This window comes from Schistocerca cancellata, chromosome 10 (assembly GCF_023864275.1).
Source record: "Schistocerca cancellata isolate TAMUIC-IGC-003103 chromosome 10, iqSchCanc2.1, whole genome shotgun sequence".
NCBI lineage: Eukaryota > Metazoa > Arthropoda > Insecta > Orthoptera > Acrididae > Schistocerca > Schistocerca cancellata.
Genome location: NC_064635.1, coordinates 188,649,964 through 188,673,502, shown reverse-complemented (window position 1 = coordinate 188,673,502; position 23,539 = coordinate 188,649,964). Strand labels below are relative to the sequence as shown.

At 42.8% G+C, this 23,539-nt stretch overlaps 1 protein-coding gene across 1 annotated transcript in view; it reads left to right on the top strand.

The window, feature by feature from the left end:
* LOC126106236 (potassium voltage-gated channel protein eag-like) overlaps nucleotides 1-23,539 on the top strand; it is a 442,532-nt gene that overhangs the window by 396,324 nt on the left and 22,669 nt on the right. The window contains exon 2 of the mRNA XM_049912464.1: nucleotides 15,262-15,362. Within this exon, the coding sequence (XP_049768421.1) occupies nucleotides 15,262-15,362 (101 nt within the window). The remainder of the gene's footprint in view (nucleotides 1-15,261; nucleotides 15,363-23,539) is intronic.

The following is a 23,539-nucleotide window of genomic DNA, read 5'->3' as shown; positions in this document are numbered from 1 at the left end:
GAGACGGGTACCGACTTCCAGCTTCTTGGCTGCCAGCAGTGACAGCTTTACGGAAGGGCAGCTCTCGCAGAGCAACAGACGCGCGGTGGGCCACAGCGGCGGAGGGTACACAGAGCGGCTGGCCGGAGTGACCGAATGGTTCTAGGCGCTTCAGTCCTCAACCGCGCTGCTGTTAAGGTCGCAGGTCCGAACCCTGCCTCGGCCATGGATGTGTGTGATGTCCGTAGGTTAGTTAGGTTTAAGTAGTTCTAAGTTGTTGGGAACTGATGACCTGAGCAGTTAAGTCCCACAGTGCTCAGAGCCATTTGAACCATTTTGAACACAGAGCGCTGACGCAGCCTAGTCGATGCTAGGCAGTTAGCAAACAACGCTACTCTGTAGTCGCCGCCCAGTTTCCTATTTGCCGATTTCCACCAATGGCAAGCAATAAATGAAACTTAGCAATATTCTTAAGTAACACCAGTTCAGAATATTGCTATAAATAATGGCTATAGGCCTCAGTTGGTAAGACAGATGTACAACAAGAAAATAAATAAAAATATTACGTCTTACACCCAAGGGAATGCGTTAGATGACAAACAGGTGGCAACGATATCTATCCCTTACATAGGCAACATACGTTACAAATTGGGGCGTTTACTCAGAGCCCATAATTTCAGAGTCGCCTATTCTACTAATAATAGTTTACATAGGAAATTAATTCACTCCTTGCAGAGTAAAAGCGATAAACTTTCCCAATCAGGAGTATACAGGGTGAGTCACCTAACGTTACCGCTGGATATATTTAGTAAACCACATCAAATACTGACGAATCGATTCCACAGACCGAACGTGAGGAGAGGGGCTAGTGTAATTGGTTAATACAAACCATAAAAAAAATGCGCGGAAGTATGTTTTTTAACACAAACCTATATTTTTTTAAATGGAACCCCGTTAGTTTTGTTAGCACATCTGAACATATAAACAAATACGTAATCAGTGCCGTTTGTTGCATTGTAAAATGTTAATTACATCCGGAGATACTGTAACCTAAAGTTGACGCTTGAGTACCACTCCTCCGCTGTTCGATCGTGTGTATCGGAGAGCACCGAATTACGTAGGGATCCAAAGGGAACGGTGATGGACCTTAGAAACAGAAGAGACTGGAACAGCACATTACGTCCAGATGCTAACACCTTTTTATTGGTCTTTTTCAATGACGCACATGTACATTACCATGAGGGGTGAGGTACACGTACACACGTGGTTTCCGTTTTCAATAACGGAGTGGAATACAGTGTGTCCCGACATGTCAGGCCAATAGATGTTCAATGTGGTGGCCATCATTTGCTGCACACAATTGCATTCTCTGGCGTAATGAATGTCGTACACGCCGCAGTACATCTGGTGTAACGTCGCCGCAGGCTGCCACAATACGTTGTTTCATATCCTCTGGGGTTGTAGGCACATCACGGTACACATTCTCCTTTAACGTACCCCACAGAAAGAAGTCCAGAGGTGTAAGATCAGGAGAACGGGCTGGCCAATTTATGCGTCCTCCACGTCCTATGAAACGCCCGTCGAACATCCTGTCAAGGGTCAGCCTAGTGTTAATTGCGGAATGTGCAGGTGCACCATCATGCTGATACCACATACGTCGACGCGTTTCCAGTGGGACACACTCTATTCCACTTCGTAATTGAAGACGGAAACCACGAGTGTACGTTTACCTCACCCCTCATGGTAATCTACATGTGCGTCGTTGAAAAAGACCAATAAAAAGGTGTTAGCATGTGGACGTAATGTGCTGTTCCAGTCTCTCCTGTACCTAAGGTCCATCACCGTTCCCTTTGGATCCCTACGTAATTCGGTGCTCTCCGATACACACGATCGAACAGCGGAGGAGTGGTACTCAAGCGTCAACTTTAGGTTACAGTATCTCCGGATGTAATTAACATTTTACAATGCAACAAACGGCACTGATTACGTATTTGTTTATATGTTCAGATGTGCTAACAAAACTAACGGGGTTCCATTTAAAAAAATATAGGTTTGTGTTAAAAAACATACTTCCGCGCATTTTTTTTTATGGTTTGTATTAACCAATTACACTAGCCCCTCTCCTCACGTTCGGTCTGTGGAATCGATTCGTCAGTATTTGATGTGGTTTACTAAATATATCCAGCGGTAACGTTAGGTGACTCACCCTGTATAAAATTACATGCGGGGATTGTCCAAAATTTTTAATCGGGCAACCGGGGCGAGCTCTGGGTCTCAGGTATAAAGAGCATACTCCTACTAGAAGTGGTGACGGTACTAAGGGCTCTACTTATGCGGAACACCTTGTGCGAACGGCTCATGCGCTGAGCCCTCCAGATAATATCGAGTTACTTCATGCCGAGGTTAAGGGCTGAAAACTCGATGTTTTGGAAGAAATGCAGATCTTTAAGCACCTGCAACATGTTAAAGACAATATCCTCAATGACCAACCCCTACTAAGAAATAGAAAATTTTTTGAAGGTTTCGCGCCTTTACTTTGTTCTTCACACTTGTAAACCTGATGATCTGCGGATTATCACATGCGTGCGCTGATTTGCGAGCGCGGTTGGTCAAGCCGTTCATCTTCTTTCTTTTTATCCTCATTTTCCTTTTAGGATGAAGGTGATTTTTGCCCGTTGAACACCTTACGTTTTATCCCTGTATCTTTATCACCACGACGTCTTTAGATTACGTCCCCTCAGCCCCCCACCCCCGGAGCCCCGAGGCTAACCATTGGCTTTAGGTATAGTTTTAAGAGTTCCTCCTGTTGTCATAGGTAGCTTCATACATAATTTGGTCATTTTTAGGTTTCATCTCCTATTTAGCTCGTCTCTTGTTCTATCCATTTCATTTTTGATATACGTTGATCCACGGTTGGGAATATATGGGCTATTTAGCCCCGACCCATGTATAAACTTTCTTGTATTCGTATGCGCATGCGCATGCAGGTAACTTCACTTGTCTTGCGTCTGTGCATAGATAGCGGGTCAGGCTTGTAAGTGAGCGACCGTCTGTAGCTGCAGTTTATGGCGGGTCATGACCCTTTCGAACATAGGCCGGTGTGAGATGGAGCGTACACCATTAAGTTAAGTAGTGGTTTTGACTTTGTACGTATGTACTGTTTGTGTTTTCCTTTTCTTTTTCGTTTACAAATGTATAGCTATGGTGTTCTTTTAATCATTGACAACGGTCTTCTTAGGTACTTGTAGGTTTTATTATTGTTGTTCTGAAGCAGGTGTAGTTATCTACGCCGAAACCTGGGTTAACACTTAACACTAGGTGCTTTTTTTCGCAGTCGAGGCTAGTTTTTAGTTTTTTTTAAATATATTAACCAACGATTGCTGACGCGCTGCGATGTTGAAGGTTAATAAATGAAATTGCAATGGAAAACGCCCTTTTTCGCCAATGACAACACTCAACGCAAAGACCAATAAAATGAACTCCTAATACGCTTCCTCCTCACCTTCATATCCAGTGACAGCACTCCTCCATAATGTATAAGTAACCAAACAAGTGTTCACTCAGCAGTTAGCAGTACACCCTGACGAAGGCGTCTTGCAACAGTCACCGAAACGTCGAAATTTCATAGTTGACAATGCGGCTTCAAACCAGGAATAATTTTATAAAAAAAACTATGTAGTCCATGTCCGCCCGAACTTTTATTAGAGTATTGTGCAAAAATTTGAAGTAAATCGGTCACAAACTTCTCGAGATATCTAGTAACGATGTTAAACACCTACTTGTCTTCAAATAGTGGTCTGGATTTGCTTCATCTCTGTAATTATTTTGTTGCCTAAATATCAGAATTTGTCTACAAAGTTTTATTGTCTGGTGTACTACTCTAACTACCTCAACCTCACCTGATTTAATTCAACTACGCTGCATCACCCTTGTTTTACTTTTGTTGTTGCTCAGCTGCTCAACACATTGCCTGCATTAAGACACTGCTAACTAAAACAAAATTTCACACTGAAATCAGTGACGGAACGTGACCGCAGATGCGATATTATCTCGCATACGGCTTATTAAATCCACCTACGTTTGCCGAAACATCTTTGCTTCTTTTTCTGCCCCGTGTCTATTTTCCCTATGAATGTGAAACACCAGTATTTAGCTGTCCCTACTCAAAAGACACTTTCTGATTTACATAATTCTTACTGAACATGTTTTGTTCTACTTCGTAAAGAAGTGACTCATCTGTTTCAACTAAAGTTATAGAATTTTCATATTGTCGTGATCAGTAGCTCCTGATGACTTTTTCCATGTTTTTGTTCATTAAACCTGTTTTTTAATCCGTCTTAAAGCGAAAAACATTTTACAGAGTGGTTTAAAAAAAAAACAAATGTAAGTGATAGACTGTTTATGATGAGACAATTTTAATTTTCTTCAACATTTCTTCTGTTGTTCTTTCTGATCATCATCATCATCATCATCATCATCATCATCATCATCATCATCACCCACGTCTTCGCATATTATTCGGTGGGTTGGTGAGCCAGGCTTGGCCACCAGTTACTGTCCTTAGAGTTCTTTCCCTCTTTAATGCTATCGCAGATCTCCCCTCTTCGCTCGATCTCATATTTCAACATAATGGTTGTACCTGGGTCCTGATCGTCCTCTTGGTGATTTGTGTCTGAGCTCTACATCATACATTAACCTCTTTAGCCTTATTAACATCGACACATTGCACAAATGCGTACCATCTCAGCTACTGCGGGGCTATTTTTCTTAACAACTTGAGCCTATATCCAGATTTCTTCATCGGTGTTTTTCACACTTTTCTCATCGCTGACGATCTGACCACGTGTTTTAGATACTTCTGTTCAAATGTTTACTTGATTTTGTTGGTCTTCATTGCTGTTTATTATGATGCGAACATTATCAACAAAGGCGTTACTTCTGCTTTAGCTGTGTAAGGTGAAGCAATAATAGGAGTAATTCTCAGTACCGAGCCCTGTGGAACACCGTAGTTACTAGTCATTTACAAGCATTTACTTTTGCAATTTGCTTTACTCTCGTGCTCCATTGTTTTTTTCCCTGAAGTATGATGTGTCACATCTTCTGCAGAACTGAATGAACTAAGTTTCTAAGTGCAAAGGGAAGCCACGGCGTTCGAGTGGTTTAAATGGCTCTAAGCAGTATGGAACTTAACCGCTGAGGTCATCAGTCCCATAGAGTTACTTAAATCTAACCAACCTAAGGACATCACACACATCCGTGCCCGAGGCAGGATACGAACCTGCGACCGTAGCAGCAGCGCGGTTCTTGACTAAAGTGCCTAGAACCTCTCGGCCACAAAGGCCGGCTCACTGAGTTTGGATCACTGACTTATTCCAGACTTTGTAAACGTTTAGTTGTCCATCAGGATAACAGAATGTGCAAGTAGTTAGGCGTACTACTTAGCTACTTCGATGAATTCGGAAGATAATTTCACGCGTAAATCAAATATCGGTATGTTGCGACAATGTGCGCGAGCTGACGGCGGTCATACGGTTAGGTTTCAAGCTCCGTAATTCGTAGATCGCTGAAACGATTCACTATTTTTTTTTAAATTTACTTTCTTTTTCAGCACCAGTCATATTATTTAGTATATGTTACACTGGGAAGGTAATATGATGGAAAAAAAACGTGTATTTGCATGAACTTTTTCTTGGATTTCCATTGGTTACTAATTTTTATTACTTCATCAAATATCTACATATATATCTACATAGATACTTCGCAGCCAACCATCCAGTGCGTGGCGGAGGGCTTCCTGCACCACTGCTGGTCAGTTTCTTTCCTGTTCCACTCGGAAATAGAGTGAGGGAAAAACGACTACCTAAATGCCTCCGTATGAGCTCTAATTTTTCGTATCTTATCTTCGTGATCCTTACGCGCAGTGTACCGGGTGATCAAAAAGTCAGTATAAATTTGAAAACTGAATAAATCACGGAATAATGTAGATAGAGACGTACAAATTGATACACATGCTTGGAATGACATGGGGTTTTGTTAGAACCAAAAAAACACAAAAGTTCAAAAACTATCCGGCAGATGGCGCTTTATCTGATCAGAATTGCAATAATTAGCATAACAAAATAAGACAAAGCAAAGATGATGTTCTTTACAGGAAATGCTCAATATGTCCACCATCATTCCTCAGCAATAGCTGTAGTCGAGGAATAATGTTGTTAACAGCACTGTAAAGCATGTCCGGAGTTACGGCGAGGCATTGGCGTCGGATGTTGTCATTCAGCATCCCTAGGGATGTCGGTCGATCACGATACACTTGCGACTTCAGGTAACCCCGAAGCCAACAATCGCTCGGACTGAGGTCTGGGGACCTGGGAGGCCAAGCATGACGAAAGTGGCGGCTGAGCACACGATCATCACCAAACGACGCCCGCAAGAGATCTTTCACGCGTCTAGCAATACTTTTTTTGTTTTGTTCTAATAAAACCCCATGTCGTTCCAAGTATGTGCGTCAATTTTTACCTCTCTATCTACATTATTCCGTGGCTTATTAAGTTTTCAAATTTATACTGATGGATGTTGGCGGCAGTAGAATCGTTCGGCAGTCAGCTTCAAATGCCGGTTCTCTAAATATGCTCATTAGTGTTCCACGAAAAGAACGTGCATTCCCTCCAGGGATTCTTATTTGGGTTCCTGACGGATCTCCGTAACGCTTACGTCTTGTTCTAACCTACCGGTAACAAATCTAGCAGCCCGCCCCTGAGCTGTTTCGATGTCTTCCTTCAGTTCGACGTGGTACAGATGCCAATCACTCGAGCAGTGTTCAAGAGTAGGTCGCGCCAGCGACCAGTTGCTGTCTCCTTAACAGGTGAACCACTCTTTCCTACAATTCTCCCAATAGACCGAAGTCGACAATCCGTCTTCCCTACCACAGTTCTCACAAGCTCTCTCCATTTCATATCGCTTTGCAATGTCGCGCCCAGATATTTGAACTACTTGCCTGTCTCAAGCAGGTTTGTTCTTCCTACTCATCGCCATTGATTCACATTTTTGCCCATATTCGGCTAGCTGCCGTTCATCACACCGACTAGAATTTTGTCTGAATCACCTTCATCTTCCTACAGTCACTCAACTTCGATACCTTACCGTACACCACTGCATCGTCAGCAAACAACCGCAGACTGTTGCCGACCCTGTCCACCAAATCATTCATGCATATGGAGAACAACATCGGTCCTATCACACTTCCCTGCGGCACTTCTGACGATACCCTTGTCTGTGATGAACACTCACCGTCGAGGACGACATACTGGGTCCTCTTTTTTAAGAAGTCTTCGAGAACTCACATTTCTGTGAACTTATTCCATATGCTCGTACCTACAGAGGGCCATCGTGTCAAATTCTTTCCAGACATCTACAATGAAGAGCCAAAGAAACGGGTACACCTGCTTAATATTGCGTGGGGCCCCTCGGGAGCATGCAGATGTGCCGCAATACGACGTGGCGTGGACTCGACTAATATCTGAAGTAGTGCTGGAGGGAACAGACCCCGTGAATCCTGCAGGGTTGTCTCTGGCTCTGAGCACTATGGGACTTAACATCTGAGGTCAACAGTCCCCGAGACTTAGAACTACTTAAACCCAACTAACCTTAGGACATCACACACATCCATGCCCGAGGCAGTATTCGAACCTGCGACCGTAGCAGCAGCTCGGTTCCGGACTGAAGCGCCTAGAACCGCTCCGCCACAGCGGCTGGGCAGGTATCTCTGTAAATCCGTAAGGCTAGGCGCAAATTGAGAAGCGTATAGCACGTGTGACGTGACACGACACTACAGCGTGACACGCACGTGCCGCACGGGTCACGCGGGTGCAGCGCATATTGCGACGCGTACACCGTACTTCGCACGCGCCGACTGGCGACGCTCTGCGCTGACTGAACCGAAGCGCGCGCAACCTCTTACCTTTCTCAAATGATTTTACAGAAACTATTCTCTGAAAATATATGATTTTTGCCTTACTTGTAGCGTTATATGTCAGCTTCGTGCCCATCACCTCGCTAATGACCATTCCTATTGTGATGTACACATTTTAGTAAGACACTACGTAAAACTCAAAAAGTTTGCAACGAAAATTAGGGGTCGCTATGATTTTGCGTTTGGTGCGTATTCCACGATATGTTGCTGCGTATGAAATTTAGCTAACATGCTGAATTTTTATTTAGACTTGGGAGGAGATCTCTATCTGCCTCCGATCTCGAGAAAATGGATCCCATGTAGCGCGCTCACTTCCGATCTCACGCCCGCGAGAATGAAATACTCGCAACATCTCTCGTAGCTCCTAAACCTCTCGAGACATCGAAACAAAAGTTTGGCGAACGATAGCACACAAGGAGGAGAGTGTTTTGCCAACTATTAAACACACGGAACTTTCTTATCTATGGCGATATATCACTACTTATACTTCTTTTTTTATTTATTTCACTCCAGTGACTGTAATTTTTTTAAGTTATCGACAGATAGCGAAACAAGAGCTTCCTAGTATGAAAATAAACATGAAATTCCTTCTTTTATGTTACTACAAACCGATACTATGAGCTTTTTCGTAAGCTACTGAGCTCTGTAATTGCCAATTACTTGTTTAATGAGGCCCTACGTTTCGGAATTCTGTCTCAATAGCTGCTGTGAGATGAGTTTGGCAAATTACATTGTGACAAAGGAAGTACAATTAAACCAGTCACCAAGAGAAATGTGGCCTTTACTCATAAATGGTGATGCTTCTTCGAATGAGAAAAGGTTAACAACTCACACAAAAACAAATTGGCAATTCTGTTGGAATTTTGGTGGAATCCCCGTAACCCATCGTATTTTTAACACTGAGCAACGGGAATGGAAACTTACCAAAGGATTTTATTCCTTCTCTTGATCTGAGCAATATTAAAATAATGACGAGCGTTCCTTCAGGCGGAATGATAGCCACATGCCCGATACTGGTTACTCACCTAGGGCTTGCCAACCTGACATTGTGTGATCGCGAATAAAATAGTTGTTATTGAGAAAAATAAACAATTGATCTGTCGCACAACACAATGGTCAGTGTATTGTCGGCAGCGAAGGATAATGCGCGCGACAGGAATGCACAAGTTAGCCATGCGTGTCTTGTGAGATGGAGTTCGAAAAACATTGTCATGAAAGTAGATCTGCCTTTGTCAGCAGCACATTTCAACAAATTAAATATATCTAATCATAACACTCTTTTAGGATATTCCTACTTTCGTAACAATACCGACCATTTTCTTCATTTGTGTAGCCTGTTGTTGTATAATTAGTTTATTAATGCTGATAATGTCCATGCAACAATTGAAATGCTTTTTCTCATCACGGCGAACCAATTAAAACATTGTCATTTGTGACTGCTTTTCGACTGTTTCTAGCTTGCAGTGGAAATATGTTGTTCACATGTATGCAGTACAGTGTGTCGTATTACATTATTACATACATATCAGAGTAATCACAGTGAAACTTCTGTACTTCAGATCTTGGACGTTTTTTACCACAAGAACAAAGGGATCACACCTGTGGAGATTATCCCTTTCTAAATTTCTGTAACAGATCGTACAGATACGCTAGCTTACTAGGCAGCGAGAATATAACCCTACTTTACTTTCCTGCCTTGATTCTTAATCACATGATTTTATAGTATCCCTTGCTTCCTTATTCACTACCCTCTGTCCGTCCCTTCTTGCGATCTGAAAACATCGCGGAGGCATATGGTACAATTTCAACGGCCAATGGCTCATCAGTTACTGAAGTATACATTTTTCTTGACAGAAAAAAAACTATGCAGATATAAATAACAGAAAAGTATAACGTGCTAACGAAGAAAGCTGGAGCGTTTAAATGGCGAAAAACGAAACAATACCCAAAGGCAATAAAATTCAGTACACAGTAAGGCAAAATTTATCGTATTGGCAATACTAACACTGCAGATATGCGCCGTTCCGATGTGATGATATGTCCGGGCTACTTTTCCGCTCCCCGCCTCAAATTTCCCAGGATGCTAGCGAGGCAAGCGCGACGCGCGGCGCGAGAAACTGTGCCTCAACCACAACGCCGCGCGACCTGGCGCAGGCGCGAGTCGCGTCCCAGTCGCGTCGCGTCGCAGTTTTCGCGGTTCCATTTGAACCTGTGATGTTACAAAAACGCGCGCTGCGCTGCGTCGCGCCACACGCGCTATACGCGTCTCAATTTGCGCCTAGCCTAAGAGCACGAGGGGAGCTGAAGATCTCTTCTGAACACTACGTTGCAACGCATCCCAGATATGCTCAATAATGTTCATTTAGGGGAAGACTGATGAGCAGCGGAAATGTTTAAACTCACAAGTGTGTTCCTGGACCCACTCTGTAGCAATTCTGGACGTGTGAGGGGTCACACTGCCCTGCAGTAATTGCCCAAGTCCATCGGAATGCATAACAGACATGAATGGATGCAGGTGATCAGACACGATGCTTAAGCCGTCGGCACACGGACCGTGCATCCGAACGTTGAGCGCTGAGCGTGCCGAGTTTCTGACGTCATTGCGTGGAATAGCACGTTCGGGACTCTTTCCGAACGTGCAGAGCAAATATCTGGCAAGTCAGATATTCTGAGCGTGCCTCTGAGCGTTGACCAATGAGGTGGCACAACGCCACCTACGTCACACGCACGCTGTCTCCTTTCAGTACAGAGTTGTGAGGCGCTATATTGGCATTCATTTCAAGCCTGTATGTAGATAAGCCGTTTCTGAGCACCAGCAAATCGAGAATCACTGGAAAACTCGTTGTTAACAGCGTGATTCGTTCCAATAAAATAATGAGAAATATCATTTTCGTGGCAAAAGAATTGTTGTAACTTTCGTATTATGAGAGTAGGCTATTTGAAGGCAGCGACACACTGAAGATCCACCCAAAACGCAGTGTTGTTCTTGGTACAATTTGTTATAATTAAACTTCAATTAGCAACATATCTATGATAAGATTTTCATCAAGGAGAAAGACACTATTGTTACAATTAATTTCGATGTGGTTCGTGTAGCGTAATGAATAGCGTCACTGTCTGCTAGTGAGATGTGTGATAGGTCGGTGGTTCGCGTCTTGCCACTACCGGATTTTTTTTCCTAACATTCACGTTTGTATTGGGTTCTGGTACTTTATTATTAGTGTAATATAAATATATAGTACAATATTTAATGTTATGTAAATATAACTTCACCTTCTTTTGAGAGGTGGCTGTTCGATTGGCTTAATCTACAGGACAGCTACTTGTATAAAGATATTTTGCTCCTTTTTCTTTTACGCTTCGTAATTCACATGTTGCCAAGATTCTGCTACTGGGTAGGAACAGTGATCAAGTAAGACTGACCTTGGGGTTTTACTAAAATGTGGGAATGATGAAATAATGTTTATCTTATGCGGAGAAGTATTCCAAATTTGTGCCGCACTGTTTTTAATGGAACTTTTATAAGCCTGTGTCCTTATTGATTGGACATGGTACTTTCCTTTTCGTGGACGATGGAGGAAATGTGCGTTTTAATAGAGCTAACGTGGGAATTTTACGCTCGCCCGTTGAGTAAACAGTCTGATTTACGAACTAGAAACATCCCTCAACTGCCGCTAGAGCACGTTGCGATCGCGTATGCCACGTTGGGGCCCACGCACCGTATGCACAAGTCGCATAGTTTCTGAGCGTTCAGCAGCACGTTGAACTTGGCACGCTCAACGTTAACGTTCGACAGCATGGTCCGTGTGCCGACGGCTTTACGTCCGTGTCACCTGCTAGCCGTATCTAGACGTAACTGGGGTCCCACATCACGACAACTGCACACGCCCCACACCATTACAGAGCCTCCACAAGCTTGAATAGTCCCCTACTAACATTCAGCGTCCATGGGTTCATGAGGTTGTCTCCATGCCCGTAACGTGCATCCACTCGATACAGTTTGAAACGAGACTCGTCCGACCAGGCAACCTGTTTCCAGTCATCAACAGCCCGATATCGGTGTTGACGGGCAGAGGCGCTGTCTCGTACAGTCATCAAGGGTACACGAGTGGGCCGTCGACTTCGAAAACCCATATCGATGATGTTTCGTTGAATGGTTCGCACGCTGACACTTGTTGGCCCAGCATCGAAATGTGCAGCAATTTGCGGAAGGGTTACACTTCTGTCAGTTGGACGATTCTCTTCAGTCGTCGTTGGTCCCGTTCTTGCACGATCTTTTTCCGGCCGCAGCAGTGTGCGACATTTAATGTTTAACCGGATTCCTGATATTCACGGTACACTCGTGAAATGGTCGTACGGGAAAATCCCCAATTCATCGCTACCTCGGGGATGCTATATCCCATCGCTAGTGCCCGCATCTCGTGGTCGTGCGGTTGCGTTCTCGCTTCCCACGCCCGGGTTCCCGGGTTCGATTCCCGGCGGGGTCAGGGATTTTCTCTGCCTCGTGATGGCTGGGTGTTGTGTGCTGTCCTTAGCTTAGTTTGGTTTAAGTAGTTCTAAGTTCTAGGGGACTGATGACCATAGATGTTAAGTCCCATAGTGCTCAGAGCCATCGCTAGTATGCCAACTATAACACCACTTTCAAACTGACTTAAATCTTGATAACCTGCTTTGTGGCAGCAGTAACCGATCTAACAACGGCGTCAGACAGTTGTCTTATATAGGCGTTGCCGACCGTAGCGCCATATTCTGCCTCTTTACATATCTCTTTATTTGAATACGCATGCCTGTACCAGTTTATTAGGCGCTTCAGTGAAGAAACATGGAATTTGCCTCTTGTCCTTCACCAATAGTTGGCAGTATGTCATGTGAGGAAAGGGCAAGGTCCGTTTCGGACGAGCGATGCTTTCTAAAAACATGCTGATTCGTGGATATAAACTTCTCGTTCTCAAGAAATTTTATTATATTCGAACTAAGAGTGTGCTCCATGCCTCTGAAGAAAACCGAAGTTACGGATATTTGTTGTAATTATCTGACTTATAGTTCTGTAGGCAAGTTAAAAATTTTATGAAGCGCCTTCAGACTTATTCATGTTTGACTGACATGGACGATAAACAGTTTAGACCAGAAGAGAATAGAAGCTTTCGAAATGTGGTGCTACAGGAGAGTGCTGGAGATTAGATGGGTAGATCACATAACTAATGAGGAGGTATTGAACAGAATTGGGGAGAAGAGGAGTTTGTGGCACAACTTGACTAGAAGAAGGGATCGGTTGGTAGGACATGTTCTGAGGCATCAAGAGATCACCAATTTAGTACTGGAGGGCATCGTGGAGGGTAAAAATCGTAGAGAGGGACCAAGATATGAATACACTAAGCAGATTCAGAAGGATGTAGGTTGCAGTAGATACTGGGAGATGAAGCAGCTTGCACAGGATAGAGTAGCATGGAGAGCTGCATCAAACCAGTCTTAGGACTGAAGACCACAACAACAACAATAGATTCCTTGTTCATGAGGGTAAATTTGATTCATTCGTTGAAGTAGATTGTGTTTTTCTTTGCATTCTCCGAGTCTCTTTGGAAAATACCAACCTGCATATTGTTGTGTCGAAAGCACATCCAACGATTAGTCGTATATCACCCTCATTTTCTCGCATATTGTAACTCACTGTATTATTGACTAAAGTTACATATACCTTTATTTATCGATGTTTGATCTGGGCTTACCAAGCCACTACATCGTCCTTGAAACCTGAGTTCGCAGATCGGAACGTCCACGTGCAAACCACTTCTCGGTACCTTACCCGAATAAAGGTACAAGAGATCTCGGAAATAGCGACAGGCATACATTTTCAGGACTACTTAATGCGTTTGGTCGTTTACTTCTCGACAGTTATCAGTATAATATTTGTTGTGAACATGAAAATTTGCAAAGAACCCAATAACATTGGAAATTCAGTAAAATTTCGTGTAAATACACGTGTATTTTCATCATATTACGTTTCAAACGTAATGTGTATGAAATAACAATACCAGAGTTAAAAGAATAAAAATTATAAATTTAAAAAAGTCAGTCGAGCTCGATCCTGAACGATAATCACATGGCCGCCGCCATCGTGCCTATGCTTGCAACTCATTGGTACATACCTGATATGTAAAACTTCTCTTGAGATTTTGCCGAAATTGGATAACTCATACACCTTACTACTTACATTATGTTGTTCCAATTGACTACAAAAAGTGTGCAATGTTTGAAGTAAATTACTATGGTTGGAACTGTAATAGTGGCAACTGTTTATTTATAACTCATACAAAGTAAATACGTGTTCCAAGGTTTTACTGACCTTCAGGGTAGTCACCAGCATTGTGTATATCCCGATGCCAGCGATGGGGAAGTCGTAGGATACTCTTAGCAGTGCTGTTGACAGTTCGAGCGGCGCTGTCTATTGCCCGACGAATTTGTAGCAGTTCTGAAGCGAATGCCGTGAAGTGTTTCCTTCAGTTTAGAAATCGAGCTGGACTCATGAGGGTTTAACTCAGGGTAGTGCAGTAGGTGGTACAGAATTTAGCAGCCCCATCAGTCAAACAAATCAGTAACGTCCTTGAGCGTTGTCCTGCAAAATGAAGGTCAGGTCCTGCAGAAAGTGTCATACTTCTGTCTCTAAGCTGGTCGTAGGTTGTGTTCCAAAAATGAACAGCAAGCTGTTACCGGATTGTTTGATTGATGGGGCTGCTAAGTACTGTACCACTCCCCTGAATTAAGTCCAAGTGAGTTAACTCGATTTCTGGTGACTACTTTGAAGGTCAGTAAAACTTTGAAAAACGTATTTATTTTGTACGAGCTGTAAATAAATAGTTGCCACTATTACAGTTCCAAGTCTCGTACCTTGCCAGAAAAAACTATTTGATGTGTTGTTCCTATTGTTGCTACACCTCTGTAGCGACTGATCTAACATTTGCATCATCATCAAAGAGCGTCATTTTTGCTCCATTAGCGTAAGATGAATGGTCATTCACACATGTAGTATAGGAGTGGTGCAAAAATAAATAATTTTTTCCTTACGAGCAGAAGTTTTATTGTGAAAACTGCCTGAGATACCTAACATGATCATTTGGATATGACGCACTAAAAATTTAGTGAACTAACTGGTTATTGTGCCTTTCCTCAGAAGGAAGTCTTATAAACTTTACGTATCTCGTGATGTGATAGTCGCGATGTTGGATCCCGGGGCCTCAGACCGTCTGAGCTTAGTTGGACTGGCTGCGGCTGCGCTACTGCGCCCTGCTGACTGGGACTCCTGTTGTGTGTTGCAGCGGACAGCAGCTTCCTGCTGGCCAACGCGCAGATAGTGGACTTCCCCATCGTCTACTGCAACGAGTCCTTCTGCAAGATCTCGGGCTACAACCGCGCCGAGGTGAGCCACCACTGCCTTCACTCCTAACTGTAGCTGCAGCAGGCACCCAGATGTGCTTCTCTCTAGTTTACTAAGCGTAGATAATTCCCTGTGTGTGCTCACTGTCCCATAAATTAAAGTAGTCTTCAGCGAACCTAAGTGTGGAACCAGCAGGGGCTCGAACCTGGACCACAGGCAGCAAAATGTGTGTTTCAGTCTATATCTACAGTTCCACTCTGCAAACCATTGTGATTTGCAAAGTGGACGGTACATAGAATGCGACCGCATGTTAGCGTTTCTCCCCCTTTTAGTTGCATGTTGCTATTTTGTTCCTATAAATCACCGAATGTGCCATGGCTAGTAACTTGAGATAAGTTGTAAGTACCAGAGAATCCTCTTTGTACTCTAAAATTCAATCTAACACAAAAAAAGACGTACCACGAAGGCATTATCCGAATAGAACTGGAATCGATAGATGCGGCGTACGTGCACAGACAAACAACTGATTACAAATTTCAGAAAAATTCGCATTACTTATTCAACAGAGAGAGCTCCACAAATTGGGCAAGTCAATAACGCGTTGGTCAACCCCTGGCCGCTATGCAAGCAATTAATTTGCTTGTCACTGATATAGTTGCTGGGTGTTATCCTGAGAGATATCGTGGCAAATTCTGCCCAGTTGGAGCATTAGGTCGTCAAAATCCAAAGTCCCTAGCTGATTAGAGAGTCCTGCCCATAATGCTCCAAATGTCGTGAGATGGGGAGAGATCCAGCGACACTGTGGCCAAGGTAGGTTTTGGGAAGTAGTAGAAACACTCTCTGTGTGCGGACGGGCATTATCTTGCTGAAATGTAAGACCGAGGTTGCTTGCCATGATGATCAACTGCTGTGTCTGTGTCCGTGGCGTCTCGAGACACATCTCCGGTCTCAAATGTCATTGCCTGGAGAAGAACTGTTTTGAGTGATGAGTCCCGCTTCGAATTGAGTCCAGATGGTCAGCGAAGACGTACCTGAAGGCGCCCTTAACAATGGTGGGATACCAACCTGCCTGCCACCCGCCATACGGCTCGACAACCAGGATGGTCTGTGGTGATATTTCTTTTCATAGCAGGATCTCTATGGTTGTCATCTGAGGTACGTCGACGGTATACTATGCCCCGTTTTGTAGCCCCTTCAATCACCACGGTATTTTCACGATCTAACGCTGCAATTGGGCAGAATTTGGCGCAATATCCCTCAAGACGACATTCAACAACCGTATCAATCAGTCAAAAGCCGAATAACTGGTGGTATAAGAGCCAGAGGTGAACCCACCCGTTATTGACCTGCTCGCACGTTTCTGTTGGTGGGACATCCACAACTGTAAACGATAAAATTCGCTACAGTCGTAAAAACATTTTATTCCCCAAAAAGAAAGCTCTGTTCGATAAAATTCGCTACAGTTGTAAAAACTTTTTATTCCCAAAAAAGAAAGCTCTGTCCGGTTGCAGCACATGTGTCCCATATTTCGGTGCATATTAAAATATGAGTTCACGAAGGATTTGTGAATCACTTACTCTTGTATAAATCATCCAATTTTTCTGAAATTGTAATCATTAACATATGTTTTTGGGTGGAGACCGCCTTTTGTCACAGACGTTTCACTGCAGTTGCAGCATCATAAGTGGGTTTTTCATTATTATGCCTGTTAAATATAAGGAATGTCCTTTACTGTTTAAATACATATAAATATTAGTTTCTAAATCGTAATTACAGATTTTTGAATAGCACATAAAATTGTGTATTCATACCTTCTTACCACATACTGTGGTTTTCCTGCTGTTTTAAGTTTTTACAGTGTCTGTTTTTCCTTTACAGTTTGTCATGTAGGCAACATATTTACACACAAATTACGATTTATAAACTGTTATGGCTATGTCTGAGATTAATAATTTATATGAAAGGTTGCTTGTGTGTGTGTGTGTGTGTGTGTGTGTGTGTGTGTGTGTGTGTGTGTGTGTGTCTGTGTGTGTATCTATTTACATTATGTTTCACTTACGGTTTCTATTTTCGTGATCTTCTTCAGTGTCAAGTTCTGTGTACTGAGGTGTCACTGTCACTGTTTACCAGCTGTAATAGCAAGATGGGGCGGACAGTGGAATAGTTGAAGGTGTCATTGGCGGTCGTTTTGAATTTCTCAGAGAGGTGTGTGTGTGTGTGTGTCTGTGTGTGTGTGTTGTGTGTATGTGAAAAAAGAGGGAGGGCGGGGGGGGGGGGGGGAGTTTAAGAGAGAGAGAGAGCTCTAATAATTCTTTGAGTTATTGTTAAAGCAAACACAGACAGAAGAGCTTCAACCTCAAGATGACTATTGTAATCATTTATTTGTCTGTACTTGCACATCGCATTTACTCTTTCTGTTCCATTCGAATAATTCCTTTGTGTTTCGTCGTTGTTTTGTCTCACGGTGCTTCCATCATATTTAGATGTAAGTTCCTTTGTTCGTGGCATGAGGAACATTTATTCTGCCTAGAGTCTCTGACCACAGTGGTATACATATAATAATATATTTCTCGCTCGCTTTCCTACAAACAGCAATTATTTTTGACGTGAACCTCCTGTGTCGAGTGCTTTAAGGCGAAAAGGGAGGCAAGATTACAAACATAAAACATAATACTGAAGTAAAGTTAAAAGAAAGCAGTATGTCACAAACAAAGCGACTGCTTTTGCCCAAAAAGAAAAAAAAAATACTACAGTGTGATGTAAGCTGAAATTGTGAGAATTTAACTCCACATTGTGGACCTTAATGAAATAAAACGAAATCCCATGTAATTATTCGGTTCAGACTACATGATTTTCCAATCCTAGGAAATATCGTCGCCCTTTATTGAGCAACAAATGAAGTACAGCAAACTTCTCCTATTCCACGTGTAACGTGCGCGTGGGGCACACAATTCTCATTAAAGCCTGTACAATGGTAGGTGAGCGGGGTTCACCTTATGAGACAGGATTTTCATATAGATATCGACCGCGTGTACCTGAATGGTGGCAAATCAGACTTACACCCACTCTGTAATTACAATGATCCGTCAAGTAAGTTCAAAATGCACTTACACGTCAGTATGTACCAAAAGCAACACTGAAGGTGCTATCAATTTGATAATAATACGGTCGCCAGCCTAATTAGGCATTATCTGAGTGTCTTCCCTGTACAAGGTGATGTATATTCATGCAAAACAACACGTAGTAACACTGCGTAATTTAGTAAAATTTTAGAACCAGAAAATCTATTGAACTGATAGTTTCACGTTCTGTACGCATATGGAAAAACCATAAATGCGTAACACTACACTATAATGTATACTACAAAACTTCGTACTGTCTATTGATCTGATTAAAATCGGGCATAGGTTACCCTAGAAATAGCACTTTCGAGCTACACGCAAAATGTCAATTTTGATAAAGATAAAACACTGATAACTTTTGACTTATATATTGACTTTAACTTTTGCTGGTGAAACCAATGTGGAACACTTCAGAATTCAAATGAGTAAAGGGCGAGGGAGAGGGCCCCTGAAACTGTTGTTGTTGTTGTTGTTATGGTCTTCAGTCCTGAGACTGGTTTGATGCAGCTCTCCATGCTACTCTATCCTGTGCAAGCTTCTTCATCTCCCAGTACCTACTGCAACCTACATCCTTCTGAATCTGCTTAGTGTATTCATCTCTTGGTCTCCCCCTACGATTTTTACCCTCCACACTGCCCTCCAATACTAAATTGGTGATCCCTTGATGCCTCAGAACAAGTCCTACCAACCGATCCCTTCTTCTGGTCAAGTTGTGCCACAAACTCCTCCTCTCCCCAATCCTATTCAATACTTCCTCATTAGTTATGTGATCTACCCATCTAATCTTCAGCATTCTTCTGTAGCACCACATTTCGAAAGCTTCTATTCTCTTCTTGTCCAAACTATTTACTGTCCATGTTTCACTTCCATACATGGCTACACTCCATACAAATACTTTCAGAAATGACTTCCTGACACTCAAATCTATACTCGATGTTAACAAATTGAAACTGTTATGATCTCTATATTAAAAAAATTGACTACTGAAATTATCATGTGTTCAAGATTTCCAGTATATGAGTTACCACTCTTTTTATCTTTTTTATTTCTCATTTAAATACCTTTATATCTGTCTCGAAATAATTAAACTTCATTACTATATCAACATTAAAGTTATCTTTCAACTTCGTTAGACCTTCGTTATTCATTTACTGGTTCATTAACAAAACAGTTCTTTAAACACCATTCTAATATAACAAGTAATTATTATTAATTATTATTATTATTATTAATTATTATTATTAATTATTATTAACACAAAATTTAAATTTTTCATTTCGGGACACTCGGATTGCACAACATTTGGAAAGGACCCTGACTATGTTAGTTGTGAGGATAATTAAATGAGGGGAAAGTTCTGGTAAAATTTAGGTTATTTTTGAACAGTTCACTCTATGGTCCATACGAATACAGTACTAAAAGTTTCAACCTGCTTTTATCGGTGCGGCGGTTGGCGAGCGGCGAGATGGTGAGGCATGGAGCACACATACAACCACAGCTATGGCTCTTGACGTATCGGCACTTTAATTCTTCTTAGCGTCGCAATACTTTTCCATTTAGAGCCTATGGAATTTTGCCATGCTGTGTGGGCGTTGGAACAGCATACCCGAGGCTCAGTGAAACTACGTCTTCCAGGAGAGCCTCCTCGCTCCAGAAGGTGTTGCTCAGACCAGTGCCAAACTCCAACTACTACTACTGAGCCCGTTGTGCCGTGCAGTGCCCGCGCGCATTTTCCCGCGCTCGCCTGCCATCCACTTTTTACCGCTCCCTGACAGGCCGGGTATTCACCCGAGGTTTTGCATTCTACATATCCTAACACACTGCCTACGTATGGACCAGACGCACAGTTACAATTTTCAACATCTTACAATAGTTTCAACATTTGTTACATTTCAATTCTATTACAATATTGCTTGACATTTGACATAAACATTAATATTCACATTGAAAATTGTTTACAGTTTTCTTAACACAATGGCATGAGACAAAAAAAGAAATGAAATCAGAACACCAATTACACTAATTTATCGAAAAATGAGATGGAAAAAAATTTTAGTTATATTTACAATAGTACAACGTCGTTACACACGCTCCGTCTGGTAGTATGTTATCCTTTCGCTGTTTATTCTGTCTGTTTGTTAGGGTCATCCCCCTTCGCCGAATGGGGAACTAAAAATGGTTCAAATGGCTCTGAGCACTATGGGACTTAACTTCTGAGGTCATCAGTCCCCTAGAACTTAGAACTACTTAAACCTAACTAACCTAAGGACATCACATACATCCATGCCCGAGGCAGGATTCGAACCTGCGACCTTAGCGGTAGCGCGGTTCCAGACCGTAGTGCCTAGAACCGCTCGGCCACCCCGGCCGGCAATGGGGAACTAATGCAGAATATTTTGCAAATGAAGAGATCAGAGTGGAACTTTTTAGATTGCAGATCACTTATTCTATCATAGTGTGGGTAGAAAATGATGAACCGGAAACAGTTCTACCACAGTGCACGAACTGTCAGAGGCTCGGATGTTTCACACATTACTGTCACATGCCGGCAAAGTGCAGGAAGTGTGAGGACTACCGCCACACGTAACTATACACGTTGCGGAGCGGCGAGAAACCAAAGTGTGTATTCTGCCAAGGCGATCCCACTGTATCTTTCAGAAAATGTCCCTGTCACCAACGGTCCGTGGAACGACAAAATTAAAAGCCCGCATAAACGGCAAGAGAAACTCAACGAGACGCAAACATCAAATCTATCACAGCGAAAAGAGGCTGAGAACTGGAACGACTACCATCCCCACCCACTGTGACACCTGACTCAGAAACCTCACAAACCATTGCAAGAGGACCAAGCAATATTTATGCGTACGGTTTAACTGGTAGAGCTAAAACGAACAAAGAACCAGTGTAGCGTCAGGATCCAAAGGCATTAAAGGAGACACTGCAGCTAGTAACTTCACTTTTCCCACCAGAGATTCTGGAAACTATAGTGAATGCAGCTCATTATTATTATCGTATGCATCAGATACAGTAATACACATTTAGCAAAACAAAGATATATATATATATATATATATATATATATACATATATAATATGTGTGTGTGTGTGTGTGTGTGTGTGTGTGTGTGTGTGTGTGTGTGTCATTATAGAGGACGTTACAAAAAGGTACGGCCAAACTTTCGGGACACATTCCTCACACACAAAGAAAGAAAATATGGTACGTGGACATGTGTCCGGAAACGCTTACTTTACATGTTAGAGCTCGTTTTATTACCTCTCTTCAAATCACATTAATCATGGAATGGAAACAGACAGCAACAGAACGTACCAGCGTGACTTCAAACACTTTGTTACAGGAAATGTTCAAAATGTCCTCTGTTAGCGAGGATACATGCATCCACCCTCCGTCGCATGGAATCCCTGATGCGCTGATGCAGCCCTGGAGAATGGAATATTGTATCACAGCCGTCCACAATACGAGCACGAAGAGTCTCTACATTTGGTACCCGGGTTGCGTAGACAAGAGCTTTCAAATGCCCCCATAAGTGAAAGTCAAGAGGGTTGAGGTCAGGAGAGCGTGGAGGCCATGGAATTGGTCCGCCTCTACCAATCCATCGATCACCGAATCTGTTGCTCAGAAGCGTACGAACACTTCGACTGAAATGTGCAGGAGCTCCATCGTGCACGAACCACATGTTGTGTCGTACTTGTAAAGGCACATGTTCTAGCAGCACAGGTAGAGTATCCCGTATGAAATCATGATAACGTGCTCCATTGAGCGTAGGTGGACGAAACTAAAATGAGCTCTAACGTGGAAATTAAGCGTTTCCGGACACATGTCCACATAACATCTTTTCTTTATTTGTGTGTGAGGAATGTTTCCTGAAAGTTTGGCCGTACCTTTTTGTAACACCCTGTATACAGTACACAAGTTTTAAAACGGCTCAGACTACACTGGACTCGATCCAGCGGAGTGCCTCGTGGGATGCTTGATGGAGCTTCTCAATGCCACCAGGGAAGCGTCTGATTGGACAGTCATTCACAATGTGGCTAATTGTTTGGGTGTCACCACAGTCAAACACACTGTCTCTTGAAAAGCCCCAATTGTTCATGTTGTATCTGCTCCTACCCTCTTCAGGCCGATAACTGTTTAACTGCACCCACACCTCCCTAGGTTGGTGGAAGTCTGGAACTGAAACTATTGGACTATCTACAAGTTAGTGGTTTCGGGTTCTTGTAGCTTGCCACTCACGTTTCCACTCTGCATCCTGGTCGAATCCTATGGATAGCAATTGGACTCCCATTTCATATGCTGGTCTTCTAGATTTGAGGCGTTTCCTTGGCAGTGATAGCAAATCGTCATGAAGAGGGATCGAGTTCTTTTCAGAAACTTGCTGGCAGAGGTTGTAAAGAGCAGGCTTTCGACGAAGGTCTGGTGGACAGATGTTTGAAAGCGCTGGTAGCCAACAAGTAGGTGTAGACCGGACTGTAGCACTAACTACTCTCATAACTGAGTTCAGTTGGACGTCTACTTTCACTACGTGGGCGCTTCAGAGCCAAACTGGTGCACTGTATTCTGCAGCAGAGTATACCAGTGCAAGGGATGCTCCTCGGAGGACTGATGTGGTTGCTCCCCATGTACTGCCTGCCAGCTTTCTCACAGGGTTCACTCGTGTTTGTATCTTTCTGCCCAAGTTGAAAAGGTGTTTCTTGTATATTAAAGTTCTGTTCAGAGTGACTCCCAGGTATTTTGGGCTTTCGTTGTATCTGACTGTGCCAAGAGGACCGAACTGTGGGCTGATCTTTGCTGATGAAAGGCGATTAGAGAGGTGGAACAGGCTTACCTCGGTTTTAGAGACATTTGGTCTCAGTCGCCATGTCTCAAAATACTCATATAGTAAGGCTGTTCGTTAGGTGTTCTTCACATTCAGAAAGGTATTCACTCTGATATGAAATTGTCAGGTCATCTGCATATTGAAATTTTCGTCCGGTCAGCTGTGTAGAGGTTGAATAACACTGGAGCAAGAACAGAGCCCTGAGGTAATCCGTCATTAAGTACATAACATCTGCTTTCCTCGTCTCCTTGATGTACTTTAA